Here is a 27,246-nt window from a genome sequence, read left to right on the forward strand (position 1 = left end):
TCAGGACGATTGCGCTCCTTCCCTCTCGCTTTGCTCTTTCTCTCCCAACCTCTTCAAGCTCATCTCTCGATCTCACCCCCCTCTAGCCCACTTCGTTCTATCCCTCGTATCCCTGCTTATCAGCTCGGCCATCTCTCTTTCTCTCCGCGGAGTCGGATTCGGAAGATGGACGAACTCAAACCACCGGGCCAACTCTCTGCTTCCTTTCTCCAACTTACAGCTCCCCTTGGGCTCAAATCCTTAACGGATGAGCATATCCGACGATCCCTTTCATCCTCGTCGCAACATCATCGTCTCCCCTTCTCATCTTCGGCAATCTCTCGTCTTTGAAGACGATGATTCCTCCTCGGTCGGGCTGCCTTCACCTTCCGTCGAACTCTCTTCCCTCCTCCTTCCCTCCTCCTCCCTTCAGCCTCAAAATCATCTACAGGAAGCGACTTCGCTCGTGAGGGAGCATTCGTCAGGGAGGAGTGCATTCGTGAAGAGGAGGGATCGTATAGAGAGGGAGAGGGAGCGAGAGGCAGTGGAGAGGGAGGAAGGAGGAGAGCGTGGTGAGCTCGACGAAGAAGAAGGAGGAGGAGGAGGAGGAGAGAAGACGAACGAGAGCGATTCTCGACAGGCTACGAGTAATCTCAACATAGACGGATACATCCCCTCCCCTTCCAAACGATCTCGCAACAAACATCACTTCGGAGGAGTGCTCTCTTCCCTCCTCGCTCTTCAATCCCACTCCTCCTCCTCCGCCTCCCCTTCAACCGGCTCCTCCTCGCCCTTCCACTCCCCTCCTACGACACCCAACCCCGATCAACCTTCCTCCTCCCGAATCTCCCTCGATGACGACGAAGAGGAGAACGAAGCCGAAGCTCGAGCAAAGTTCATCAGGGAGAAGAGATTACGGAGAGCACTGGAAGGAGGATGGTTGACGAAGGGAGGACTGGTGGATGCTCAACTTTCGCCCGTTCGACCTACTCATTCACCCAGACCGACTTTCTCGAGGAGCTCGTCGTCCGGAAGGAGCTCGGTGACTAGTGCGGGAGGGACAGGGTCGGTTTTCGGGGAGATGATGGCTGCTTCGGTGCGTCGTCGTCCTTTCCCTCCCATCTTTCTTTTGGTCTTTCTCATTCGCAGAAACTGACTTCTAAAAAATCCTTCTTGGTCCTGCCTACACAGTCCACCCTCTCCTTCGTCGCCAGTCCCACCGGAGCTTCCCTCCCCCCAGCGACTCGAATCCTCCCGCTCTCTCAACCCAACTCTCGTCCGCCTAGCATCCTTCAACTCCAACCTCGACCTCAACCCTCCCCACGTCCAATCCTTCGTAAAACAACCTCCCATCTCTCAGAATCCCACATCCCTTCTTCAGCTTCAACTTCGTCCAACTCCTCGTCCGCCAACCTCCTCGCCGCCACTTCCCGCTCAGCCCTCACGACTCCCTCCTCCGAAACAGCACCCAACAACCACAACCACAGCCCATCGAACTCGAACTCAGGAGCGTCAACTCCCACAAGCCCACCACCACCTCCCAATCCAAATCGAACAACACCAACGAGTCCCAATCTCTCGTTCGTTACGAGTACCGACCGTCCCATCCTCAAGAAGGGTCTCTCGCCGACCTCTGCTGGAGGAGCGACGATGAAGCACGTCCAAGTCGTCGCTGCCGAAGGAATCATCCACCCTCTGGAAGTAGCCAGGAGTTTCGCTCCGGAGGAACTGCTGTACCCCATTGTGACGCCTGAGACGATGGACGAGCGGGAGGAGCGGGCTTGGGAGAAGGAGAAGATGAGGAGGAGGAAGGCGAAGGAGAAGAAGAAGAGGGAGGTTACTTTTGTGAGTGAAAGTGAAGTCTTGAACGAGGAGGAGAGGAAGGAGGGAAAGCGTGGAAGGAAGAGATGGGGAGGAGAGGAGACTGCAACGAGGAGGGGTCGAGAACCGAAGCTGACCCTCTTGGCTCTGGCGTTCGTTCGTTCTCGTTCACGCCTTCGTCTCCTCAGATCACCAAGCACGTCGCCGACATTCTCGCCCGTCAGGACTTCATCCTCAAACTCGCTACGGCGATGATGAAGTTTGGAGCTCCTTCGCATCGAGTGGACGCTCAGATGCAAGCGACGGCGAGAGCGCTCGATTTGACGTGTCAGATGGTTTATCTGCCCGGGTTGATGTTGATCTCGTTTGGGGATCCGGCGACGCATACTTCGGATACGAAGGTGAGTTTGGATCAAAAGAGACGAGATCGGAGGAGACCACGAAGCTGATCTCGCTTTCGTTTTCTACTCGGGGTTTGCCGCAGTTCTTGAAGCAGGAGAACGGACTGGAGCTGAGTAAACTTCTTTCGGCTCACATGCTCTACTGGAACGTGAGTATCCCCTTCGCCGTCTCGAAGGAAGCGAGGCCATCAACGCGTCTGACTCTTCTTCTCGTCGTTCTTCGTTCAGGTCGTCCACGATCGCATGGCTGTCGGCGAAGCCTCCGTTCTTCTGGAAGTACTACTCAATTCCAAACCTACATACAGTTTCTGGCGGTCCATCCTCATCGGAGGGCTTTGTTCTGCGTTCATTCAACCGAGTGCTTTCGCCGGCTCGTTCATCGTTCGTTCCGTTTCTTCATCTCTTCCTCTTTCGAAGCCAGGTCGCTGACTCGTTCTTCCGCCTTGTGATCAGGACTGTCTCGTGTCGATACCTCTCGGAATGCTTCTCGTCGTCGTCCAAGTTGGGATCGTCAAGATGAACGGCTACCTTCTGCTCTTCGAGTGAGTCGACGCGTCTTCTCTCCTTTTCCTCGACCTCCCGTCTCTGACTTTCACTCACTAACTTGCACCTTCTGATTTCTGTCATTTCTCTCCACAGAATCGTGATCACAATGGTCAACGCCTTCCTCGCCGCCGCTCTCGCTGCCACAGGTCACTTCTGCTTCGCGTCCGTGGCGAGTGGATCGGTCGTTCTCGTCCTTCCTGGGTATCTCTTTCTTGCTGGGAGTCTAGGTGAGCTTCTTCTTGTCAAAATCGTCAGGGATCCCTCGAAACGACGATAAGCTGGCTGACCTTCGATCTCTTTTCCGTTCCGTTCGTTCGAACAGAACTTGGGAACCGAGCTGTCGTTTCGGGCTCGACTCGACTCGTTTTCGCCATCATCTATTCGCTCATGCTTGGGTTTGGACTTTCGTGAGTCGCCTCGTATTCCCTGCCCATCTCCGCTTCGAGGGAAGCAAGAGTCAGGGAACTCGACCGTCGAACGAAACGAGATCACTGAATCATCTCCCCTCCCATCCTCCTGCTCTTTTTCCTTCTCACAGCATCGGCTCCGAAGTCTACATCCGAGTAACAGGAACCAGCATCCGCGGCTCCTCCGACTACACCTGTTCAGCTCTTCGTCTCGATGCGCCATGGTATCGAGCAACCGTCTCGCCTTATTTCTACTTCTTGACAATCCCAGCCTACACGCTCTCCCTCGCAGCAAGAAACGGTCAGCCGCTGTTTAGGATCCAGTCGGTTGTGATGATGGCTCTTGGATCTGCTGGTGAGTGAAGTTTTTTTTTCTGGAGCTCGAGGACGGGAAGGAACGAAGAGAAGAACTGACGCGTCTTCCTTCTTGCCTCTTTTCGTCGACAGGTTTCTCCGCCAACTACTTCAGCGGGAGAGTCTTCACTGGTCGTCCCGACATCACGAGCACGTTTGGATCGTTCGTCGTTGGCGTGCTGGGTGGGATCTACGGGAGGTTCACGAGAGGCTCGGCTTTCGTTGTGATTGTGAGTTTCGAACTCCCCTCCCTTTCCTTCCCTCTGGCCCCTCTCTCTCTCTCTCTTCCTCCTCGGAAATCGAGAGCTGATTCCATCCCTCTTCGGCTCGAATCTTCCAGGTTCCCGGAATCCTTCTCCAACTTCCTTCTGGAATGCTGCAAGGAGGTTTGCTTCGTCAAGCTTCAGATTCGACAACGCAGGGAAGGAACTCGTTCGCTAGTGGATACAGCGTGGCTACTCAGCTTATCTCGGTTTCGATTGGACTTTCGTGAGTCTCCATCTGTGTCCTTTTCGACATCTCTTGAGCTTCGAAGCGACGAGCTCAGCTTATCTAACACGATGACCTTGTTCTCTCCCTTCCTCGCTCTTCCGCTTCTTCCTTCGCAGAGTCGGACTCTTCCTAGCAGCTGCCGCCGTTAACACTATAGGGGGAGGGAGGAAGAAGATCGTCAACCTTTCGTACTTCTGATTCCATCGACTAGACTCGGTTCTCGTTTTTTCTTTCCCTTTCAACTTAGACTTCTCGTTCTCTCTCCTCCTGGACTGTTCCCATCTCACCTCCTCTCTCACACTCAGCCTGCTTGTATCCTCACTTCATCTATACCTAATATTGTACTCTAACTCTACTCATATATCCCCTATGTCCGTGCACTCTTCGATCCCCCTCGACTCGACTCGACGCGCGTCCATCCGTCCGACCGTTGCCGACTCCTTCGCTGCTGAACAACATTCGATCCCTTACCAGCGACGGAAGCTTCGAAAGTCGATTCCAGTGGGGGTGAACAACTCGAGCTGGGCAAGGAGGTAAGGAGAACGAGCTCTAGCTTTTGAGGGAGGAGGTGAGCTCACTCGAGGGAGGGAAAGAAGTTCCTCCTTCGAGTGTCGAGCTTCGACGTGTAGCAGAGGAGCTCGTCGAGTTCTCTTACCCCCTCGAAAATACATGACTTCCTGAAGACGCTCTGGAAGCAGGAAGAGCTGACGATGAGGCCGAGCTCGAGCTTTCAGGCTGAGTTTTAGAGTTGGGTTGGAAGAGGGAGAAGGCGGTAGAGGAAGGGTATCAAGAAGAAGGGGGTTTGAGTTTGAGTGGGATTGCCGTAGAAGTCGAGGCAGTAGTGGATGAGAGGGGTGAGAGGGAGCTGCAAGCTGAGGGTGGGGAGTTGGCAGCGGAAGAGGGCGGGCGAGCGGGAGGAGAGCGGGAGAGCGGGAAGGAGGAAGGTCAGCTTGAGCTTGGAGTAAGCGCCCCGAAGGAGACTTTGAGCTGGTGGATGACGGTTGGAAAGCTGAGATACGTACCTCTCGGTGGAACAGAAGCGTGAGGTTTCCATGATCCCTCAGAGGAGGACAAGGGAGAAGAAGCCCGAGACGCGTCGTGGTCGTTCGTCGTCCGGATGAATCCAACGGCAACCAAGCAGCATCGAAGGAGAGGTGGATCCCGAGCGAACAGCACGTTTTGAGGAGGATGAGAAGCAGTCCCTTCGCTTGGTCCCAAAGAACGAGCTCGGGGCCAGGAAGAAAGGGAGGGGTGAGCTCACTCGTTCGACTGCCGAGGGAAAACAACGAGCGACGCGTTGACGAGGTCGAGGAGCGTGACGGCTATAGACTGAGGGAGGCCGAGTGAAGAAAGGTCCGATAAGTTCGTGGGAGGAAGGGATAGAGAGAGAAAAGAGCTGCCCAAGAAAGGAAGGTGAGTGAAAGGAAAAGAAGAGGAAGAAGAAGGAAAGAGTGCTGATCCCTCCACGATCCAAAAACCAAAGAAATCGGAAACTTCAGGCGAGAAGACGCTTAGGGAAGAATGTCCGAGGCGCGTCAACAGCGAGACCATAGCCGGCGGAAAGAAGGATCAGGAAGTGGTCAGATCGAACAACGTTTTTGGACGACGCGCGCAGTGCGAGGAGGACGTGAGCCTTTATCTCTTCGGCATCGTTCGGTATCTGGGTTCACGGGCCTCGCCTGTCAGGAGCTTCTTCCCCTTTTTTCGGAAGCCATTTCTGTAAGCTCCTCGAGAAAGCAAGAGGAACCGAAGGAGGAAACATCCGAGACGCGGTGAGGTCGAGCCGATCTTCTCCAGCAAAGCCCCAATGGAGGATCCCAGGTAGACTCCATGGAGGAAGAAGAGGAGGAAGGTGGAGGAAGCTTCCAGAGAACAGGCAAGCGCGTTCGAGATCAAAAAAAGCTGTGGAGATAGAGCGGAGATTGAAGGAGCCTCGTTCATTTTCGACTTCTTCCCTCTTCCGAAGCCTCTTCCCCGACCCTGGGAAGGCAATACGACTGTGCTCTCCAGGTGGACTCCCACATTCTTCTTCGGTGCGGCAGTGGGTCCTCTGCCGCCCTCCTGAAAATCGTCTACAAAAAGCCTGCCCCGTTCGTCTTCTCCTTCTCAACTCCATCAACCTCCTCCCCGTCAACAACTCCCCTCCTCCTCCTTCATCGACAACAACCCAACCCAACTACCCTTCTCTCATGAAGCACACAACTCTTCTTCTCTGTCTCTTCCAATCCTTAGCTGGTTTCCTTTTCGGATGGGAGCGTTAGTCCCCCTCTCTTCTCTTCTTCTCTTTTTCGCTCCTCCCTCTCGACTCTCTTCTCTGTCTCTCGTCGAAAAGATCATCACGCTAACCTTTTCTTCCTTTCCTCTCTCTCTCCCTCATGGCTTCCTCTCTTCTTCAGAGTCTGTCATCTCTGTGAGTCTGCCTTCCCACCAAACAACTTTTCAGCCCACCGGGTAGAACAGGGGAAGGACATCGAGCCTCGACCCCTTTCGTCTCAACCTCCGCTTCTGACTCTTTCTCCTCTCCCTTCCTTGTCCTCTCCTTCTCCTCGAACAGGGTCTCATGATCATGCCTGATTTCGCTGGTGAGCAACTTTTCATCTCTGGGTTTTTCGACCTCGATCTCGAACCTCGGAAGCTGACCAAATCTCCTCTCCTCTCCTCCTTTCCCTCAGCCCGATTCGGAACCTGCACTGCTGAAGGTGTCTGCGAGATCGCTTCTGCTCGACAATCTGTTATTACTGGTATCTTCTCCATCGGATGTCTCGTTGGAGCTCTCGTCGCTGGAAACATCGCTGTGAGTGCTCTCGAAAACGCAAACATCAAACGCGTTGTCTTTTTGCTGACCTTCCCCCTCCTTCCTTTTCTTCTTCTCTTAGACTCGAATCGGTATCCGAAACACCAACCTTATCTCTCTCTCCCTCTTCCTTGTCGGTGAGTCTACTCTCTCATTTCCACGTCAAAAGAAGAAGACCAACGACGCGAAGTCTAAACTCTCTTTTGTCTGACTTCTTCTTCCTCTTCCTTCCTTTCAGGTATCGCCATCGAGACGTCTGCTCAGTTCGAATACGGTCAGCTCGTTGCTGGACGTGTCCTTACTGGTTACGGAGTCGGAGCCCTCTCTGGTCTCGTCCCTGTCTGTTCGTACATCTCTTTCCCTTTCCTCGACCTGCTCTTTCTTGCCGCTCAATGCTCACTCCCGCTCCTCCTTCTCTCCGTCAGACCAAGCCGAGGCTTCCCCTCCTCATCTTCGAGCTCTCGTTACTGGATCTTTCCAAGGATGCGTTACTCTCGTGAGTCTCTGCTTTTCCGACTCATTTCGTTCGTACTCTCGCTGATACTCTTTCCTCCTCCTCCCTTTCTCTCTCTTCCAGGGTATCTTCCTCTGCAACGCCGCTAACGCTGGAATGAAGGACTACTCCGGAGACATCTCGTGGAGGATCCCAATCGCCATCCAGTGAGCGCCATTTTTTCGCTTGCTTCCGAGACCTCGACTCTGACGCGTCCTCCTCTTCCTCTTTTCCTCCTTCTCCCTCAGACTCATCTGGGGATGCATGCTCTTCGTCGGTTTCGCACTCTCTCCCGAATCCCCTTCTTACTTCGCCAAGAAGGGAAAGTACGAGGAATCCAAGAAGGCTCTTTCACGACTTCGTGGACTCCCCATTGAATCCCAGGAGATCGAGGAGGCTTTCGAGGCCATCAAGGCTAGGCAGCTCGCTGATTCTCAGCTCGGAGACTCTACTTACAGGGAGCTCTTCTCCATGAAGGATCGGTCAGTTCTTTCTCTCCTTCCGTCTTCTCGAGATCGCGTCGTCGAGCATCAAGCTGATCCTCTTCTTCCCTCCTCTCCTTTCTCTCTCTCTCTCTTTCCTCAGAATCGCTTTCCGAACCCTCATTGGAGTCCTTCTTCAGGTCGGACAGCAGGTCACCGGTATCAACTTCTTCTGTGAGTCTCCAAACCTTTTCCTCGACTCCCGCCTCTTCTGCTCTTCTTCGTCGCTGACTTCTTCCTCTCATCTTACCTCTCTTCAGTCTCGTACGGAGTCAACTTCTTCAGGACCTCGGGTATCACCGATCCTTATGTCACTCAGCTCATTCTTTCCGCTGTTAACTTGGGTGAGTCCGCGATCTCTTCGATCTTCTTCTCCCTCCGACTCGAACGCGTCGCTGACTTCCTCTTCCTTTCGTTCTAGGCATGACCTTCCCCGGAATGTGGATCGTCTACCGATTCGGACGACGACAGGTTCTTCTCTACGGAGCCGTTGTCGTACGTCCTCTCGCCTTTTAGTTCGCGTCGAGTTCTTCGCGGAGAGACTGACCGCTTCTCCCTTTCTTTCTTCGCAGATGTTCGCCGGACAAATCATCACCGGGGCGATCGGAACGGCTATGCCTGGAGAGGAGGTCTCTGGAAAGGTGCTCATTGCCTTCTCGTGCATCTTCGTCGCTGGTTTCGCCACTACTTGGGGACCTGTCGTCTGGGTCGTCTGTGCCGAGACCTTCCCTATCAGGATGGCTGCCAAGTGTGTTACTCTCGCTACTGCTTCCAACGTACGTCTTCCTCTCGCCCTCGCCCTCGCCCTCGGTCTCTTCTCGACCCGACGCGTCGCTGACCTTTCCTCTCTCCTCTCTTTTTCTCCTTCTCTCTCAGTGGGCTATGAACACTGTTATCGCCTTCGTCGTTCCTATCATTGTCAACTCCGATGGAGCCAACCTCGGACCCAAGATTACTTTCGGTGAGCAGATCTGCTTTCCTTTGAGCCTCGAAACCTCTCGCTGACCGCTTCTCTCCTCTCCTCCTCTCCCTCTTCAGTTTGGGCTGGATTCATCGCCGCCTCCTACGTCTTTGTCCTCTTCTTCGTCCCCGAGACCAAGAACCTCTCCATCGATCAGATCGACGAGCTTTACCGCGCCAAGTTAGTGCCTCTTCCTCCCTTCACTCGACGCGTCGCGACCTCCTCTCGTCCTTTGCTGATCTCCTCCTTCCTTTCTTTTCTCCTTCAGCATCCCCGCTTGGCGATCTGCCGGATTCATCGAGGAGCACTTCGATGTCGAGCAGAGGATCGAGCACAAGCCTACGGAGGAGAAGAAGCACCTCGACACTGCCATTCCCGACAGTGCCGTCGCCACTCCTACTCCTTCGGTCCACAACGTTTAAATAATCCCTTTAGATACTTAGACCTACCTCACCCACTCCTCTTTTCTCATTAACGCCCCCAAAAACTTTACGCCAGCTTAGATTTCTTCCCTTGACGTCCTCCTCTCTCTCCTACTTAGACTTCCCACCCTCTCCCACTCTCTTATTAATCCCCATCCCGTGTATCCTTATTTAGACTGCACCTGATCTCATGTCTCCATCTCTTACACATCTTCTCGAGGAAAGCAAACGAGAGCGAAGGAGAAGAAGAAAACGTCGGACGCGCGACGAGGAGCTCGACTCTGCCTCGAGGGGCGAGGTCTCGCTCGTTCTTCCCTCAATTTATCGAAGAGACGTTCTCACGCTAGTTCAATATTCTCCCTCGATGCTGACAGAGAAAAAGAGAGAATTGTAGCAATCCTGAGGGTCAACGGACGAGAAAGTCAGTCGAGGAGGCGGTCTTTTTCGAGCTGACACCCATAGCCCCCTTCCTCCTCCTTCCCCCTCCCCTCCTTGACCCTCAGCCATCTCTCGCATGAGGTTGCTGTACGCCCAGTTCGACTGAAGTCCCCTCTTATGAGCTGGAAAAGCTGGAAGCTCCTTCGCCATCTCCGGAAACGGTTTCCCTCCCTCCGCTCTTCCTCTTCTCATACACAACTCATCATCCGGAAGCCCCACCTCTTCCTCGGATGCAGATTTCCTTATCGGGAGCGTCGCAGTTCAACTTCGCCGACGTCCTTCTTCCAACCACGTTCGCCTCGGTGGCCACCTCTCGCTCCTTCCAAAGACCAAGATGTCCCCTCGAAGGAAAGCCGTCGAAGGTCAAAGCTCTCGAGTCGATAAGGTCGGACTGGCCGGAGTTGGAGTCAAGGTTCCTGCTTTTATCAGCAAGCTTTACTCGTGAGTACATCGCCAGTCGAGCTTCCAGCGTGGAGGAAAGAAGGAGGAAGAAGGAGGGAGGGAGAGTCGAGGGGAGGGAGGAAGAGGTTGAGCTCGAGCGCTCGACGTTGCTTTCTTCTTTCTCTAAGCTGACACGTCGTTGTCTTTTCTCTTCTGACCCTCGTCAGCATGGTGGACGACTCTTCCACGAACAATCTCATTTACTGGTCTGAGCGTGGCGACTCTTTTTTAAGTGAGTCCCGCCGCCTCCTTCCTCGCCTGTTTCGCTCTCGGTATCCTCCCGAGCTCACGCGTATCCTCTCTCTTCTCTCGTCGCTGCGTCTACAGTCCCCCGTCAAGAACTCATCGGAAAGGAACTCCTCCCTCGATTCTTCAAGCACTCCAACTTCTCCAGCTTCATCCGACAGCTCAACATGTTCGTCGTCTCTCCGCTTCACCCTCCCGCGCTTCTCTCGCTCCCCTTCTTTTCGACGCCGAGATCTCGAGGCTGACTCCTCCTTTTTGCGCAGGTACGGCTTCCGGAAGGTCCCCCATCTCGAATCAGCCGTTCTCGAGCCCAACTCTTCGTCCAACCTTTGGGAGTTCAAGCACGTCGACTTCCTTCGCCACCGACCCGACCTCCTTCCACTCGTACAGAGACGGAAGTCTCAGACCACCACCACCGGACCAACCCTTGACAGCAGCTTCATCAACGGCGAACCCACCTCCTTCTCCCTCGCTACTTCGTCCTCATCGCTTCCACTCGCGGGTTCGAGACTACCAGGCCATCCTCTATGGAATCAACTCCATCAGGAGTCAGCAAAGCTCCATCTCCCAGGAACTCAAGGCTCTCCGAACGAACAACGCTGAGCTCTGGACGGAGATTCTCGCGTCGAGGGAGAGACACGAACGTCAGCAGGAGACGACGAATCGAATCCTGTCGTTCCTCGCTGGTATCTTCGGAGATGGGATCACCGGCTCCGTGAACGGGAAGGGGATGATTGCTGAAGCTTTGGGCGTTGGTGAAAAAGAGGAGAGGAAGGGGAAGGAGGCGGGAGGGTGGGAGAGGACGAGACGAGAAGGCGGGCAGCAGGAGAGGATCGGACTCGTCGAGCGATCCGAGGAAATCACTGCTGAGCTCAACGGTTTCGGATTGCCGCTCGTGGACTGGGGAAACGAGGAGATGGAAGAGGTCTCGTCTAGTGAGTCGCTCTAGTCTTTCAGCTTCGACGCGTCGAGCTTTTCGTTCGAGGGGGGGAATGCGCTGCCCATCTTTCTCACCAATATCCATTCTTGCTTCAAGAAGCTCGGTACAGCTCCTCCTACTACTCGTCATCCATCAACAATCCCTTCTTCGGCGAACCCCCAGTCGACCCTCCTCCTCCTCCTCCCTCCACGCGTTCCGCCTCTTCGTCGTCCGTCGAAACCCTCTTCACTCCTTCCGATCAACATTTTGGAGCCTTTTCGCCTTCGGACCTCCCAACTCCTTCCTCTTCCACCTTCACACCTCTTTCCTCCTTCAAGGAGCTCGAACTCTCCTCCGACAACCCTCCTCTCTCTTCTCCTCCCTCGAACTCTTACACCATCCCAAACGAAGCTGGCTCCTCCTCCTTGGAAATGCTCTCTACTTCGCACCCGCCGACGAACCTCGATCCTACCTTTCAACCTGCGGAGGAGCTCCTCTCTTCCCTCCTCGAAATGGACGGATACCTCGTTTCCAGCACTCCTCCCTCCGATGCTCGCCTCTACGACTCAGCTCAAACCATCATCGACGATTTCGATACGATTCAGTCGGACCTTACCTCTCTGATCTCTAGCTTCGGCTTGAGCTCGGCGAGAGCAGCTCAGCTTGAGGGAAGGGGAGGAGGAGAGGTCGGGATCGATGCGTCGTCGTCGCCGAGGACGGAAGGGAAAGGGTTGAAGCTGGGATCGATCTCGGAGGAGATCATGGGAGGGATCTCGGAAACGCTGGGAGAGGGTACGAGTGGGATCATCTCGGGCAGCGGGTCTCAATGTCGAGGGGAACGAAATGAGGACCCGTCGTTGTTCATCGGGACTGATGGTTCGCTAGAGCTCGAGGTCGTCAGTAGTAGTAGCAGCGGTACCAGAAGGACGAAGAGGAAGCTTGACTCGGAGTCAGAGGTGGGTGGAGTGATCAGCGGAGATCTTGGACTCGTCGGGTCGGAGAGGAAAAAGGCGAGGGAGGTTTGAGGGAGCAGGCTTCCTTTCTAGTTGTAGCTTCTGTAGTACCCCTTATACATCAACCACCCCTCTCTTCCCTCGAAAGGAAAGCGAAAAGGTCTTCGAGGCCGCTCAGAAAGACTCAGAAGGAGAAAAAAAAGGCTTCGTGAGATGTTTCTGAGGCCCGACGCCGTCTCGATCTCTCTTCGCGTCTAAACAACCACAGCGAACCTCCGGGATTCTTTTTGTTCTCAAAGTCCATTAACTCTTCCAAGTCGTATGATGTTTTTGACGAGGACAAAGATCAGCTCTCCGAGCCGATGAATGCCTGGCCGTCGCGTCTCGCTTCGTGCACACGTTCGTTTCGACTTCAAGGGAATTGAAGGGAAGCAAGGAGAAACGTTCCGACGCAAATCGGATCTAAATTCAAACTTTAATTCCATCGAGAAAGGGGTGTGCGACTGCTCATGGCGATCCGGCTGAGGAGAATCGAAGTGCGTGAGCTCGACGCGTGATCTCGTCCCTTCTTCCTTTTCACTTCCTCCTTCTCTTCTCTCTGACTTTGCCTTCTTTGGACCAGGTGTAATCTCTCATTATGCTTTACAGCTTGTCCGAAAAGCTTTCGTTGATGCGTTGCGTCTTTCAGCCGCCTTCGCATCGTTTCGATTCATTTGTCGACGCTCTTTCGCTCTGACTTTTTCACTCTTTTGGACGACTTAGAGGTTCCCCAATACCGAATTCGACGGAATCGCTTCAGCCAAGGGGCAATCGCTTCTGCTAGCTCACAACTTCGTTCCTATACAGCAGAAATGGCGGCTTGTGGGAGAACTTTAAGTTCGTGGTCGTGAGCAGAAAAGAGAGAGAAAGAAGAAGCGCCCGCCGTCAATTCAAGATGTTGTAGGGACGTCTCGAATACGCTGTGACGCGAAAATTTCGCTAAATCTTGTATGTGTTCGTCTCTCCGACGTTGCTGATGCTACCTCTCGAAGCTTTGAGGAAGGAGAACGCGATCATGGACGACGATCCTCTCTTCTCCTTCTTCTCTCTTCTATCCTTCAAGCAGGTAGAGCTAGCACAAGAAGCTCAGTAACATTCTCCTCTCGATCAAGGTTCTCTCCCTGTCTAAGTGTTTCGTCTTGGCCAACCCCTTCCGGTTCCTGGAAAGAGGGATCGAGCGAGGGACTCACGGATCCGACGAACAGTCGGCGATCTCACTCACTTCTTTAGCCCTTCCGACCTTTTCTGATTTTGCTGCTAGACTATCCGCCCAGTGATTCAGGTCCCGTGAGTTTAAAGTGCGCACTCTGTGGTCATTTTGCGACTATAAAGACGTTTCCCTGGCTCTTCTTTCGTTTCAACTCCAACAACGACTCCCCTCCCTTCAACTACAACCCTTTTCACCCCACCTTCACCATGATCTTCCCTACCTTCTCCTCCATTCTCCCTGCTATTCTCGCTTTCGGAGTTCTCTCCTCGAACGCTGCTCCTCTTCTTGGACTCAAGGCCAGCGTGAAGGTCACCAACGACGCGCAGGCGTTGGACGTCGTCTCGACCTTGAAGAGCGTCACCGTGAGCTTCCTCTCCTTCGTTCATGTCTCATCTTCTCTTTAGAGCTGACTTTCCTCTTCAATTTTGACAGGATTCTCTTCTCGGACAAGTCAGCGGAGGCGGCCTCACCCCCGTTGCTGGCCTGAACATCCTCTCTCAATTGACCTCTGCTGTGAGCAGAATCGTTCCTCGCATCGATCGATCAAGCTCAGCTCACTCCTTCTCTTCTTTTCCTACAGATTACTTCTGCTACTGGATCCGTCGGAACTCTTCCCACTGTTCCCACCGCTCCTACCAACGCCGTCTCTTCGCTCACTCCTCTTCGTTCGTCCATCTAATTCTTCTTCCTGCGCGCACTCCGAGCTGAACTCTTTTTGCCTCGATCGACAGTCACTCAAATCATCAGCAACGTCACTGCCATCGTCGCTCAGCTCGGAACCATCCCTCTCATTGGACCTCTCCTCGCTCCTGGTTCGTCCTTTCCTCCTCGTTTTGAACGCGTCTCGATTCCCGAGCCCTGATCTCTTTCTCCATCTCTTTTCAGTCCAAGGTCTCCTCACCAGCCTTCTCTCCGCTCTTGATCCCGTCACCGGAGGCACTCTTCCCACCGTTCCTACTATTCCTACCACCGGAGGGTTGGGAGGCTTGCTCGGCGGACTTTTGGTTGGTCCCTCGCCTCCTCTCTGCTCTTCTTCCAACTGCCCTCCATCTTTTCTCTGACGTTCTATCGCCTCTGAACTTTGCCTTGTAGCCCGGACTTGGAGGTGGACTCCCAGCTTTGCCAGCTCTTCCCGCTCTTCCCCTCGCTTAGATGCGACGCGTCTCCACGATGCGGTTCACTCGTTCCTCTTTTCTTCGTCCATACTTTAGCTTCCATCTCTTCCCTTTCAACCTTCCGAATCTTTGGACCACTCCCTTTGTATCTATCCACGACTCGTTTAGTTCTCATCCCTCGAGAAAGAAAGAGCAGACCGCCTCGTCTTCTCTTCGCGAGGACAATTTTATCGCTGTAGGGAAGTTCGACTTTCGCATCGAGAAGTTTTCGATTGACTCCTGTCCTTTCCAGGCCTTTGGCTCAAGTTTTCGCATGTGTTGTTTGGTTTGAGTCATGTTTGGTTTGAGTCAACTGAAACCCCCCGAGTCCGCGCTCGATCCAGACCGACGTCGAGCTCAAGTTTGGGCTTCTCGATTGACCTTCCAACCATCATTCTCCTTCTTCCCCCCTTCTCTCCTTCCAACCTTCTTCCCTGTTCTCTCCATCATCTCCTCGTCGAACTCACCAAGCACCAATCGCATCCATGCTCCCTCTCGACATCAACCCTCGCCCTCCTCCCTTTCATCGAACGACCTCTTCGTCTTCCACCTCGTCTTCCACCTCCTCTTCAACCTCAGCCAGCTCTCTCGGCAGCTCTCCTTCTTCTTCACCTTCGTTCTCCTCGTTCTACTACAATCCTTCGGACTTTAAGGCTTCCTCCTCGACTCTGACCACCAAGGACGACGGCCGCTCCTCAAAAAGTTCACCTTTGAATCTCGCTCGACCTTTGTCGCGTCGTGAGTTGTTTAGCCAAGCGACCTCTCTCTCTCTCTCTCTCTCTTCCAAGGGAATCTATTTATCATCTTCGGCGTTGGCTGACTTCGATCGCTTTCTCCCTCAGCAGCCTCCCTACCGTTCTCAACGTCAACTCAATCCCTCCAACCTCCTCCCTCCGAACGACCTCCCCTTCGCCGTCATCGGCACTCCCTCTCCTCGCTGTCAGTCTACCCCTCTCGTCCTCGGCGTACCAACACCCCCATCCCTCCATCTCTTCAAGGAAGCGACCTCATCGAAAGCAAGAACTCCCCCTTTCACTTTAGAGCTGTCGAGGGACGCCGATGGGAAACAAAGGATGGAGGAGGGCTCACGAGGGAATCAGAGACGGCGAGGCGGAGCGGATGGGCCGATAGTGTGTTAGGAGTGCTGGGTAGGAGCCAGAGTGGAGAGCGGCAGGGGATTGCGGGGTGTTGCTGAACGCGGGTTGGGTTGGAGGACGCGTCGCTTCTTTCTCGTTTGCGCTTTGTATGCTCGAAATCAGATCCGTTGTACCGTTTATTATCTTTCTCATCTTAACGAATTCATGGAAATTCTTTGCATTGATCTTTCGGATCGCTCTGAGATTGAAGAAGGAGGGGAGAGAGATCGAGTGCGAATCCGTGGGTCGTTATCAGCTAGAAGGAGCAAAGTCTATATAGCAGCTGAAGCACAAAAAATGGTAAGGAAAGACATGCGAGTATATTACAACGAGGAAATACGGCCGTAAGATGTGAAGGAGCGAGCGAGAAGCGGTCGAGACGACGCTACCAGTGGTCCGACCCGAATCGCTGGCCAGGACCGAGAGTTTTGAAAGGAGCTCCTTGGTTGTCCGCCGTATCCGAGCCCGCCCTGAGCCAAAAACACCGAACGAGCAAAGGAAGGAAAGCGAGGGGTTTGACGACTCACCTTCGGACGATCACACCGTCTAGAGCAAAACTGCCTCTGAGCAACCTCTTAAAAAGTCTCTGGGCAGGCAGATAGCATAGGTTGAGCTCGAAGGAAGCAAAGTCAGCAACCAGGGAGGAAAGGCGATGCGCTCTTCCTCTTGCTCGTTCTTTCGACGTTGCGGGAGAAAGGAAAATATGGAGAACACATATGTAGCATTACCTGAGATAGTAGAAAGGAGAGTTAAGAGTCAGGTGTGAAGTAGTCTATAATCGAGAAGGAGAGCGGACGGACGAAAGAGACAAACGAAGAAACAACTTCCACTCGCTCGAGGAGAGAGCTCCCCTCAGCCTTCGAGTGCCCCGTTAAAGCGGTACCGGAGTAAATTAGAGTTCGTCAACAATATCTACGCAATCTGAAGAAACTATGAAAGGATCTGTTGAACGAAACGAAACGGAGAAGTGAGCGTTCGTTCGACTCGACGAGAGGATGAGAGACTTGGAGACGAAAGGTCCGACTCACGGCAAGCAACACGATCCCCACCACCACCAGCAGTATCAACATCAACCAGATCATCCTCCTCCCAGCCTTCCTCTGGTACTCGTGAGCCGTCGTCAACTCCTCAGCCGCCGAGGTCGTGTGCGTCGCGACGGAGGTGATGTTGGATTCGATGTTGTCTGGATGAGGTGAGTCAAGGCGAACAGAACGAGTCAGTTCACGTTTGAAACTCAGTCAAGCAGATCAAGGTAAACGAAAGCAGGGTCGTCGTCGACTCACCAAGCATCCCTCCCTGCTCAACAACGAGGGCTCCCAGATCCCTGAAGATCTCGTTCAACTCGTGAATCCCCGACTCGATCTCCCTGATCTCGACTTCTCGTTCAGCGATCTGAGTTTCCTGGAACTCGAGTTCGTGAGCTGGGATTTGGCTGCAACGACAAGGGAAACGGAAGGAGTTTGTGTGAGCTCGACCCTTTCCTCCTTCCTTCCTTCCTTCCTTCCTTCCCTCCCTCCTCAACCCTTCCCCTCCCCCTCCCCTCCGAACCCCAAATCCGTATTCCACTCACTTGATCTGCGCCTGAGCCTGCACCTGTTCCTGATGACTCAACAAGCCCTGTTCCTCCAGCTCGACCAACTGATGCTCCCTCTGCTCCTCCTCCGCCCTTTCGACCCTGACCTCCCTCTTCTGACTCTCTACGAAGATCCTCTGCTTCTCTGCTGCTACACGTTGGATCTTCTGGAAGGCTGTGAGAGAGGACTGGTACTCTCTTGAGAGTTTCTGCTGGAGGGTTTTGCGTTGGGCGGAGTGAGGGGTGTTGGGAGGGATGGGGTGGGAGAGAAGGGTTTTGAGCAACGGAGTGGAGGTTTGGACGAGGTGGCGTGTTGAGTCGAGGAGGTCGGCGCTGCGAGGACAGAAGAGAGGGAGTGGGGAGTTAGTTGAGACGAAGAAGGGAGGTGGGAAGGTGGTGGGAGAGGAGAGGTCGGAGATGGGCGGTGCGAGGTTGAGCTCGAGAGAAGCTGCTTCCTTCGTCTATAGAAGACCTCGACCTCCGAGACGCCTCTCTACGACTCAGGGAGCGAGAGAGACAGCACCAAAAAGATGAGGGCAGAAGGGCGAAGGCTAGTCGAAGCTGACCGAGCTCGTCATCTCTCTCCTTCTCCTCCTTCCCTCTCTTCTCCCATACATCCTCGCACCCACCCTCCCCTTCTCGACCCACCACCATTCCATCCTTCCTCGCACCCCAGCGCACCCAGCCAGCATTTCTACTCACAGAGCTTCCCTAGGATTCCTCCCTCCAGCACCAGCTCCAGCGCCTCCTCCTCCTCCATTCAACCTCTCTACAGCCTTCTCTATCCCTTTCACATTCGCATTGATCTTGAAAATCTGGATGGATAAACTGTCCTTGATCTTATCGAAAGCAGCAGAGTCGTCTGGAGTCCAACAACAACGGAAGAGGTGAGCTCATGAGGAGGAGGAGAGGGAGGAGAAACGAGAGCGCTCACCGTGCGATGGATTCGACGGCGATTGCAGGGGCATGCCTCGTTCTAGGTCGTTGAAGGACATGGTGTAAAGGAAAGGGAAAAGAAAAGAAGAGAAGAGGGTGGGGTATGTGGGTTTGAGCGGGGGTTGGGTGTTGAGAGGAAGAGGAAGAGGGAGGAGAAGCGAGCGAGAGGTCGGCCTTGCTGCTGCGAGATTCCGTCTCCTCGACTTTGGTTCGTTTTGCTGGGATCAGCTTGCAGGAAGAATGTAGCAGAAGAGGACTAGGGACATAAAGGCTCGTTGAGATCGTAAGAAGGTAACACCGAAGGTGGCTGAAAAAAGGACGAGGCGAGCAGACGGATCGGGGCTGAGTTGACGACGCGTCTCGGCGAGAGTGGAGAGCGTAAGGCTGCTAAAGGGAAGAGAAGAAGGACAATCCATCTGGACGAGAAAAGGAAGGAGGAGCAAGTGTGAGCTCGGGAAACAAATCGAAAGGAAAAAGAAGGACGTTCAACACTCACACTGGCGACGCGTTGGACCTCGAGCTAAAACGGCGGGGAGAAAGGCGAAAGCGTGGACATAGGTTCGTGAATGCTTGGAGGCGAAGGGTAGAGCGAGCTTGGGGACCTGAGGGCGATGGACGAAGGGATCGAGCTTCGAGAAGAGTCAGTTCGGGAGACCTTGGCGACGCAGAGCGATGGAAAAGCTAGAGAACTGACTACAGGTTGAAGTCCTCAGCAGCGTTTAACCAGGTGTAGGATCCATCCTGAGAGGCTACTACTCGGGCGTGCACGATGGTGAAGTTGCGAACTGCGGACATCTGAACGAACGACGAAAGGAAGCGGGTCGACGCGTCGAGTCAGCTTTCGTCTTCTTCCTCTCTCTCCCTTCGAGCAGTGAACTCACCGGCACGTACACCAGCGTAGCCAACGCCAAATCTCCCAAGCACGCGTCCCTCCAACCTTCCAAAAACGTCCCCGTCTCAATCATCCACTTCCTCCCACCGGGATGAACGAACTTCCTGTGACAGAGCCCTCGGATCGATTCCTTCGCGTCCTCCAGCCTTCCGAACCGAGCAGCGATGGCAAAACCTCGTAGAGGGGAAGTTTTGTTGAGCACTGAAAGGGCAAAGAAGATAATGAGAGAGATGAACGTCAACTCGATCGACCTCCATCGACGCTCGCAAAAACGAAAAGAGAACTAACCTGCGAGCTGAATCCTACTAACGACGTCGAAGACCAAAGGGAGATGGTAGCGATGAGCTAGATCGAGAACGTTTTCGAGGACGACGATCTGATGAAAGGGAGGGAGGAAGGCATATGAGCTCGACACTTCGCGATTGGCTTCGATTGAAGTAAGAAAATGGACTGACATCGGCGAAGTACTTGTAGAGCGGGAACTTGGGAGGGCACTGCTGAAGGTCGAGGTACTTGGATGGGATGGTGTGACGGAGGAAGAGCTGGCGAAAGGAAAGAGAGGGAGTCAGTCGATGAGCTGAAATCGTGCTTCCAGTCCACCCCTTATTCTCCAGGGAAAGCATATCGGAAATGCGTTGTGGGCTAATATGAGAAGCTGCTTGATTCATCGCTGAGAAGGGAAGGGAACGAGGAAGAAGGAAAGGAGACTCACCTCAAAAGGGACCGCGAGCTCTGAGATGTTGACGCTCTGTTCCCCTCCTGCAGCTGCTGAGGGAGACCTCGACGAAGATGGCGACGAAGAAGAGGTGGTATGTGGTGCGGGTGGAAGAATAGCTTCGAAAGCGGGAGCGTGAATCTTCAGGGTTGAACGTACGAGAGCGAAGGCGATTCCGTCGAGGGAGATAAGGACGAGGTCCGCCTCAGGATCCTCGTCTGTGAAGAGAGGTGCGAACTGGTACAGCTTTTGACGAGTGGAGGATCGATGACTGTCGGAGGAGGAGGAGGAAGGAGAGCGAGCTCTGGGGGGCATCTCCTCGTGAAGAAGAGGTGGAGAAGTAGGAACGGGAGAGATAAGGACGTGGGGGATGGCCGTTGAAGGTGAGGGTGAGGCCTTGGCTTCTGCCTCCGTTTTCTTTTTCTCCCTCAAGCTCTCCGATTTTCGAGACAGGATATCTTCAGTCTACATATGCAGCTGTACCAGATTTGGTCTAAGATTTTCCAGGACGTCTTTTTGGTCGGGTGAAGCGCGTTTCTCAGCTCCGTACAAGTTCATGTTCCCGACGAGCTACGTCGTCCTCTTCGTTCCTCCTGCTTCCTGGAGTTTCGCCTTCTGTAACTTAGGCAAAATATTCTAGAAATCAACACTTCTGCAACCTACTTTTGCTTAAAAAGATGTGCCCGTTGAAACTCCAGGTATTTTTGCAGTGTCTCGACGCGTCGCCGATCAACCGCTGCCCTCTCCTCCCTTTCCGACCTCATGAGTTCTACCATCTTTTGTTCGCTCTGATAGAGTGATACATCAGCATTGTTGTTTTGCTCTCTTGCATAGCTCTCTCCAGATTCATTTCGTCTCAACGAGGAGATCAAGCTCATCGTCGCACGTTGGTTTCTTTCGCTTTCTCCCTCCGAAAAGTCTTTCGGACCTCCCTCCTCAATTTCCTGTCATTTTCGATGGGGATGTATCCTGTTCCTTTTTCAGATGTATTGGGGGAGCAGAGAGATGGGGACATCGTGGTCAAGAGACGTGAGCGACGTGAATTTGTAGCTGTCAAAACGACGGAAGCAGAAGGGGAGTAGGTCTGCTTAGCGAAGAGCAGGTCGAGGGAATCTTTGCAGTGCTCGGAATGCAAAGTTATGTCATGAGAGTAAACAGCGACGAAAAGAGAAAAAAAAAGGCTTCGCTCGCGACGCGTCGCTCGAACCGCTTCAAACTGCTACAAACTGCTCCAGTCTCTCAGCCTCGGATAGCCAGGCTACTGATAAACCATCGGAAGATCTCGGTCGGCGTCTCAAGAAAATCTGCACGGAGAACGGAGCAACCAAACAACTCTGAGCCCCGTTTTTCTTTGATGACTCGAGTCTCAGCCAAAAACGGCTCTCTACTCTCTCGCCCTTCCTTCCCCAGCGGCCCGCTTCAAAACGAGCCTAGCCTGTAGATCGACCCCGTAACTCGGGTAAAAAACTGCGCGATGAGTCAACAAAACCGGAGATCTGTTCTCTCCCCGCTGAGCTCTCTCTTTCTCTCCCCCAACGCTTTCCTTCCTCCGTCCTCACTAGAAAAGGAAACTGCCTTTCTAGAGCAGTTCTCCATCAACCACCACCCATCTGAAGCTTCAAGATGTCGATTGGAAACCTGCTTCAAAGGACGAAGAGGCTGGTCGAGGTACCTGGATCTTCAAACCCCTACGTGAGTTGAGCTTCGACTTTCCCTTCCTTCCTTCCCTCCCTTCTTTCTCGTCCTTCTCTCCTTCGACTCGCCTTCATGCCATACCCTCTCGCATACTCGTTCTAGCACATTCGAGGGCTCTATAAATCTAACCCACTTTGTAACGAAGAGCGAGAGAGGTCCTGGATTCTGGGAGAGAAGCTACCTGTCTCTGGAGGAAAAGATCGAAGCTCACCATCCCCTTCGCTTTCGACTTCGACAGATCAACGACGACATCGTCCCTCTTCCACCACATAGAAGAACTTGGACTCAGACGACGTTCAACTTCTTTTGGCTTGCCACCAGTATGTCCTCCCAAATTCTACTTCTCTGACTTCTGGGGCTGCTCTTCTTTGGAAACGTCTCAACCCTTTCTCAAGCTGATCCTCCTTGTTGCACTTTCGCTCTCTTTTCCCTTTCTCCCGAAACAGGTATCAACATCGGAGGACTTACTGGATCTTCTTCTATCCTCTCTCTGGGGCTCAATGTGTGGCAAGCCGTACTCGCAGACGTTATTGGCTCGTTCATCATCTGCTTCGCCCTCGTCGCCAACGGATGTCAAGGAGGCACCTGGCACATCCCCTTCGCCGTCGGAAACCGAGCTGGATGGGGAGTACGAGGCTCTTGGTTCGTAGTAGCGAACAGGCTCATCTTGAGCTTCTGCTGGTAAGTTCGAGTCTCCTTCCTTCGTCTCCTCGCTGAGTCGCTTCGAGCTCACGACGAAGCTGACCCTCTTCTCCTTCGGTCCTTTCTTTAGGTACGGAGTCCAGTCTTGGTGGGGAGGACAGGTCACCAAAAACATGATTGGCGCCATCTGGCCTCAGTTTTACACAATGAAGAACCGTTTCCCTGGTGAGTTCGATTCGATTCGTTTTCCCCTTCGACGCGTCGCGTCTCGTCGCATCCCGCTCCTCTTCCTCTCCGGTCCCACGCAGCATCGTCCAGCTCAATCTGACTATCGTTTTTTAAAACACGTTTGCTCCCAGCCTCCGCCAGCATGGAGACCAACGACTTCAGTCCGTTCAATCCAGCTCCCTCTCTCTTTCGTCTTACTCACTCACGCTTCGCTTATTTCTCTCTCTCTGCTTCGCTCAGTCGCCTTCGTCATCTTCTGGGTCGTCTCTCTGCCTCTCCTTGCCATTCGTCCCGAGCGATACCGAATCCCAGCTCTCATCTCCTCCGTCTCAGTCACCGTCGGCGTCCTCGCGCTTTTGATCTGGGCTTTGGCGAAGCAAGGAGGAGGAGGACCGCTGCTTTACTCGACTCAGGAGACCACAGGTGTTGTCCCTCTTAAGGGTAGTAAGCTGGGTTGGTACATGGTTCGTGCAGTTACTACTACCGTCGGAGGGTGGGCTGGAGCTGTGAGTCTGCGTTTGCTTCTTTTATTCGTTCTTCGAATCGCGTTCATGAGTTGACTCGACCTCTTCTTTCGGCTTTACAGATCATGTACCAGAGTGGTGAGTCTTCTTCACTCGAGCGTTGATCTTTACCAGCCTGAACTCCCATATCTTGCCTCAGACTTCTCGAGATACGCTCGCAGACCTGGAGATCAAAGTTCGTTCTCCTTTTCGCCATCTCCTGTTTCCCTCCGTTGCTGACTTCTCTCTTCCTTCTCCGACTTGCGAAGTCATGGGTCAGATCTTCATCATCCCTCTGTGCCTGATCCTTTCATCGTTCATCGGGTTGATAATTACGAGCTGCGCAGGTGGGACGCGTCGTTCTTCTCCTCTCGTCCGACTCATCGCCTCGTTCTGACCTTCGCTCGATTTCTTCTTCTTTCCCAGCTGGATTCTACCCCGACGAAGGACTTCTTTGGTCCGTTTTTTCTTATCGCACGTCACCTTTCGTCTTCGAGGCTGACCGGAACGCGTCCTTCCTTTCCTCCTCCTTGTTCCTCCCTCACAGGCGACCCTACAAGCTCATGGAGGTCATCCAAGAAAAGGAGGGCAACTCTTCTGGATCTCGAGCTGCTATATTCTTCCTCGCTTTGACCTTCTTCACGAGTCAGTTCTGCGTGAACGTACGTCCTTCTTCTCTCCAACTTGACACGAAGAGAAACGGCGACTGATCTCTGTCCCTTTTCTGTTCAGATCGCTGGCTGTGCCGTTGTCGGGGGAATCGATCTCGCTAGTTTGATCCCAAAGTATGTGAACACAACAAGGGTGAGTTATCTTCTTTCCGATTGTTCGAAGAAGAGACGACGCTCTTGCTGACCGCGTCGCTTTTCTTCCCTTTTCTTCTCGCAGGGTCCCTTCATCGTCGCCATCGTCGGATTCGCTATTAACCCCTGGCAGCTTATCAACGTGAGCTGTGTCCGATGATCTGCTCTGCCCATCGACGACCTTCGCTGACTCCCTCTCTCCCTTTTCTTTCTTTGCTTTCCAGACGGCCAACACCTTCATGTTCGTTTTTCTGTCCCCTCCCCTCCCAACCTTCCCCGTCTTTTGTCTGACCGAACGATTCTCTGTTCTATAGCTCTGTTCTTTCTGGCTACTCCATCTTCCTCGGGTTCGTCGTTTGTTAGAGCGTCAAGCGAAGCACTCGAACTGACTCTTTCTGTCTCGTTTTCTCTCTTCAGTCCCCTCGCTGGAATTATGATCGCCGACTACTTCTTCCTTCGACACCAGAAGATTCAACTTTCTCACCTCTACATCGCCGATTTCTCTTCCAACTATTGGTTCTGGCACGGTTCGTCGCTTCGTTCCACTCTCTTCGACACATCTGTCTGACTCTTCGTTCCACTCTTGCTCTGCGCAGGCATCAACCTCAAAGCTCCCCTCGTTTGGGCTATCTCGGTCTTTCCTTCTCTTCCCGGCTGGATGTCGATTCTGAGCAAAGGCAAAATCAGCGTCTCCGAGGGATGGATTCATTGCTCGTACTTGGCCTGGCCGTTGGGTTCGTCTGCGATTCCTTCCTTCTCTCTCCTGACCCTTCATATCCCCGCTGACCGAGGTTTATCCCTCTCTCAGGTTTCGCCATCGCCTCGACTCTCTGGATCGCCATCAACAAGATCTTCCCCCCTCCCGGCGTCGGACTCGTCGACGAGACGGACGTGTTTGGGACATTCGGAGACCTGGACGACCCCTCCGATGCCGAGAAGGCTGTGAAGGACGAGGGAGAAGAAGATCAGAAAGTCTCTGGTGGTGTCGCTGAGCCTTTGGAGATGGTGAAGGAGTTGAGGTGATCGTTTCGTGGTTTCGTTTTCATCGGTAGACTTGCCTTGTACTTAGATCCTTCTTCCCTCGTTATACTCTTTGCTTATAGTCGTTTCCTGTTTGCTGCCTTGCTTTTCGTTGCTCCACTGAATGTTTTTCTCGCGTCTTTCGGGTCCGCAGAGAAGGAGAAAGGAAACTCCGACGCGTCGGGGTCTCGTTGACTCTCATGAGATCTCAACTCTACTTCTCCTCCTCCGTGTATCTGAAACATTGGGGGAACACCTCAACGCCGATAGATTTTTGGGCGAGTTTGGACCTTCGGTAGCAGCCGAATCGAGGAGAGAGAGGAAGAAGGCCAAGGTGGGCTGGGAGTCAAAAAGCAGGGCTTCAAGGACTGAGAGAAGTCTAGAACGAAAAAGATATCAGCTCATAGATCCGAACTGTACGGAATCACAGATCAGCTTGATTAATAGTTGAGGAATCGGAGGAATGCAGTCGGTTGGAGGGGAACGCAGGGGAGGAGGAAGGGTCGAGCTCTACTTGATCTCTCCCAACTTCCACTTCCTCCCCTCCTACAGCTTCAGTAGACCTCAGCCACTCTCCAGTCCACCCTTACAGGTCTACACAGAGACCCTCTACACACTTTCACTTTCAACGTCCTGCAAACCCTCTCGTAGAACCCCCCTCAGAGCTCTCGCCCTCGCTTCCGACAGCCCAACACCTTCCTCAAGCTCATCGACCTCCCTTCATCCTTCCCTCCATCCTCTCTCCCATCGACTCTTTCCTATCTCAAGCTCCTCTATATCAACTATGGCTATCGGCTATGTACTTCTCATCTCCCGTCAAGGTTCGTCGTCTTCCTCGCTACGTCTCCCTCTCTCCTTCCCCTTCGAGCTCGCAAGCTGACCTTGCGCCTCTCCGTCTTTTGTAGGGAAAGTCCGTCTCGCCAAGTGGTACCAAACGCTGTCGACAAAGGAAAAGAACAAGATCGTCAAGGAAGTCACGAATCTCGTACTGGCGAGACGCACAAAGATGTGTAACTTCTTGGAGTACCGAGGTGAGCTGGCTTTCGTTTCATCATCTCCTCGATGCTCGTTGGGGAGATGGCAAGGTTCCCTGAGAGCGTTGCTCTTTCAGTGGAGAACAAGGGAACTCGGAGCCTCCTAGGAGTGTCTAAATCTTAAGGAGGAAGGAGGAGGAGGAAGGGGCAAAGGCAGCAGATGGAAGGAGGACAGGGTTGAGCTCGACACTCTCTCCTCCTTCCCTTCCCTTCTTCGTTTCGGTTCATGCCTCCCACACTGACTAACAACCTCTTTGCTCCTTCCAGGCGACAAGGTGGTCTACCGTCGCTATGCATCCCTGTTTTTCGTCGCTGGAATCGCAAACAACGACAACGAACTCATCACCCTCGAGATTATCCATCGCTACGTCGAGGTTCTGGATCGGTACTTCGTGAACGTAGCAGAGCTCGACTTAATCTTCAATTCGGCATCCGTAAGTACAGGCTTGTTTTTCTGAAGAGACGAGAATAAGCTCAGAACGTGCTTAGAATGTGGAGGAGCTCGAGAAGCTTGCCCTTCCCGACGCGTCGACTCTTCACTCCCAGGACTGATTCTCTGTGCTGTCTCCCTTTCTTTCAGGCTTACGGGATTCTCGACGAGCTTATCATAGCTGGAGAGCTACAGGAGAGTTCGAAGAAGAGCGTCATGAGAGTGGTGCGTTCAATCTCTCCCTTCCTTCTCCTCCTCCTTTCGCCATTCCCTTGGTCTCTTCGTCCAACCTTCCTTTACCCGAATCTTTCAGATGGGCTTATGCGTCAAACCTTCTTTTCACCCTCTTCGTTTCTTCAGGTCTCCGAAGCTGATGCTCTGGAAGCAGCAGAGCAAACGTGAGCTCGTCTCCTCCTTCTGTCCTTCACCTCCTTCATTATGCTACCTGGACCTTCCATCTGACTTCTTCCCCGACCCCTCTCACTTCTCCAGGGACGACACACTAGCCAAGATTGGCTTCTAGATCCATACAGGATCGCGACGACTCGGTTTCGTCGCGTCGTTCCCATCTTTTTTTCTTTTTTCTTTCATCCTCCTCCTCACCAGGTTGCGCTGGCTCAGTCCCTCCTTCTTTGGTATCATAGTTTGACGTACGACTTTATAATGATCTTCCCACTTCTAACAGGGCTGTCCGAAGCGCTCGTAGGCTTCTGGCTGGAGGAAGCTCTCGACGTCGAGGCAGAGAGCGACGTGAAGGAGAAGCGAGATCCAAATCGCTGAGTTCAAGACCTCCCCTTCGGCTCCGCTCTCGTGGTCGAGGCGTCGGAGGGAGGAACAATCTTTGTCGGGTTGGGTTTCTCGGGAGGGGTCTGGGGAGCTGGACCTGGAGTCGAAGGACCGAAGGGAGAGACGGTTAGGGAGAGGGCGGAGGTTTGGTGTGAAAAGATGGTAGAGTAGTATATTGTGAGTAAATGGAGGTTTGGCCGTTACGAGTCGAGAGGGAGGAGGAAAGGAGGCGAATGGAGCGAAAGGGGCGATCTTCGACGGAGACGGACGCGTCTTTCCCCCCCAACACCGATGAAGCAGC

General features: G+C 53.4%; 9 protein-coding genes across 9 annotated transcripts; 7 read left to right on the forward strand and 2 right to left on the reverse strand.

Annotated features, from left to right (window-relative positions):
- Positions 1-1,886: 1,886 nt before the first annotated feature.
- On the forward strand, positions 1,887-4,001 carry BDY24DRAFT_341489 (threonine/serine exporter family protein; the record flags this gene model as incomplete). The annotated part of the gene is made up of 9 exons (XM_076637446.1): positions 1,887-2,201; positions 2,285-2,350; positions 2,430-2,582; positions 2,655-2,743; positions 2,841-2,974; positions 3,070-3,154; positions 3,286-3,465; positions 3,558-3,738; positions 3,849-4,001. The coding sequence occupies 9 exons, from the start codon at positions 1,887-1,889 to the stop codon at positions 3,999-4,001; spliced, it is 1,356 nt and encodes a 451-aa protein (XP_076495698.1).
- Positions 4,002-5,954: 1,953 nt separating this feature from the next.
- On the forward strand, positions 5,955-9,360 carry BDY24DRAFT_435218 (sugar porter family MFS transporter). Its single transcript, XM_076644166.1, has 16 exons — positions 5,955-6,256; positions 6,397-6,410; positions 6,555-6,582; positions 6,673-6,794; positions 6,877-6,931; positions 7,033-7,137; positions 7,220-7,290; positions 7,372-7,454; positions 7,536-7,769; positions 7,873-7,943; positions 8,030-8,113; positions 8,191-8,264; positions 8,342-8,545; positions 8,646-8,730; positions 8,808-8,910; positions 8,999-9,360. Exons 1-16 carry the CDS (start codon positions 6,190-6,192, stop codon positions 9,150-9,152), a joined length of 1,554 nt encoding a protein of 517 aa, XP_076495699.1. The 5' UTR covers positions 5,955-6,189; the 3' UTR covers positions 9,153-9,360.
- Positions 9,361-9,924: 564 nt separating this feature from the next.
- BDY24DRAFT_341601 (heat shock factor family protein) lies at positions 9,925-11,226 on the forward strand (the record flags this gene model as incomplete). Its single annotated transcript, XM_076637450.1, has 5 exons — positions 9,925-10,031; positions 10,199-10,263; positions 10,359-10,446; positions 10,541-10,756; positions 10,827-11,226. The coding sequence occupies 5 exons, from the start codon at positions 9,925-9,927 to the stop codon at positions 11,224-11,226; spliced, it is 876 nt and encodes a 291-aa protein (XP_076495700.1).
- Positions 11,227-13,351: 2,125 nt separating this feature from the next.
- On the forward strand, positions 13,352-14,687 carry BDY24DRAFT_391768 (uncharacterized protein). Its single transcript, XM_076640842.1, has 5 exons — positions 13,352-13,760; positions 13,831-13,911; positions 13,979-14,063; positions 14,130-14,210; positions 14,284-14,687. Exons 1-5 carry the CDS (start codon positions 13,605-13,607, stop codon positions 14,457-14,459), a joined length of 579 nt encoding a protein of 192 aa, XP_076495701.1. The 5' UTR covers positions 13,352-13,604; the 3' UTR covers positions 14,460-14,687.
- A 250-nt stretch (positions 14,688-14,937) lies between these two features.
- BDY24DRAFT_391771 (uncharacterized protein) lies at positions 14,938-15,822 on the forward strand. The gene has a single exon (XM_076640843.1). The coding sequence runs from the start codon at positions 15,038-15,040 to the stop codon at positions 15,689-15,691; it is 654 nt and encodes a 217-aa protein (XP_076495702.1). The 5' UTR covers positions 14,938-15,037; the 3' UTR covers positions 15,692-15,822.
- A 568-nt stretch (positions 15,823-16,390) lies between these two features.
- Positions 16,391-18,327, reverse strand: BDY24DRAFT_391774 (t-SNARE). Its single transcript, XM_076640844.1, has 7 exons — positions 18,196-18,327; positions 17,964-18,123; positions 17,259-17,594; positions 16,972-17,120; positions 16,717-16,871; positions 16,489-16,630; positions 16,391-16,416 (listed from the first exon to the last, which is right to left on the reverse strand). Exons 1-6 carry the CDS (start codon positions 18,254-18,256, stop codon positions 16,619-16,621), a joined length of 873 nt encoding a protein of 290 aa, XP_076495703.1. The 5' UTR covers positions 18,257-18,327; the 3' UTR covers positions 16,391-16,416; positions 16,489-16,618.
- Positions 18,328-18,344: 17 nt separating this feature from the next.
- On the reverse strand, positions 18,345-20,179 carry BDY24DRAFT_442091 (uncharacterized protein). The gene is made up of 7 exons (XM_076644657.1): positions 19,802-20,179; positions 19,545-19,631; positions 19,378-19,465; positions 19,079-19,290; positions 18,895-18,992; positions 18,694-18,799; positions 18,345-18,613 (listed from the first exon to the last, which is right to left on the reverse strand). Exons 1-6 carry the CDS (start codon positions 20,117-20,119, stop codon positions 18,718-18,720), a joined length of 885 nt encoding a protein of 294 aa, XP_076495704.1. The 5' UTR covers positions 20,120-20,179; the 3' UTR covers positions 18,345-18,613; positions 18,694-18,717.
- Positions 20,180-21,427: 1,248 nt separating this feature from the next.
- BDY24DRAFT_415922 (nucleobase cation symporter-1 family protein) lies at positions 21,428-24,698 on the forward strand (the record flags this gene model as incomplete). The annotated part of the gene is made up of 18 exons (XM_076643513.1): positions 21,428-21,496; positions 21,738-21,819; positions 21,946-22,180; positions 22,272-22,366; positions 22,501-22,530; positions 22,610-22,875; positions 22,956-22,971; positions 23,033-23,068; positions 23,142-23,219; positions 23,299-23,329; positions 23,420-23,534; positions 23,605-23,676; positions 23,761-23,817; positions 23,900-23,916; positions 23,990-24,022; positions 24,093-24,202; positions 24,272-24,409; positions 24,484-24,698. The coding sequence occupies 18 exons, from the start codon at positions 21,428-21,430 to the stop codon at positions 24,696-24,698; spliced, it is 1,695 nt and encodes a 564-aa protein (XP_076495705.1).
- Positions 24,699-25,230: 532 nt separating this feature from the next.
- Positions 25,231-27,080, forward strand: BDY24DRAFT_391791 (AP-1 complex subunit sigma). The gene is made up of 6 exons (XM_076640845.1): positions 25,231-25,516; positions 25,601-25,726; positions 25,997-26,163; positions 26,310-26,384; positions 26,520-26,557; positions 26,652-27,080. The coding sequence occupies exons 1-6, from the start codon at positions 25,480-25,482 to the stop codon at positions 26,680-26,682; spliced, it is 474 nt and encodes a 157-aa protein (XP_076495706.1). The 5' UTR covers positions 25,231-25,479; the 3' UTR covers positions 26,683-27,080.
- The last annotated feature ends 166 nt before the right edge of the window (positions 27,081-27,246 follow it).

This window comes from Mrakia frigida, assembly GCF_051309035.1.
Source record: "Mrakia frigida strain ATCC 22029 unplaced genomic scaffold BDY24scaffold_19, whole genome shotgun sequence".
In the NCBI taxonomy this organism is placed as follows: domain Eukaryota; kingdom Fungi; phylum Basidiomycota; class Tremellomycetes; order Cystofilobasidiales; family Mrakiaceae; genus Mrakia; species Mrakia frigida.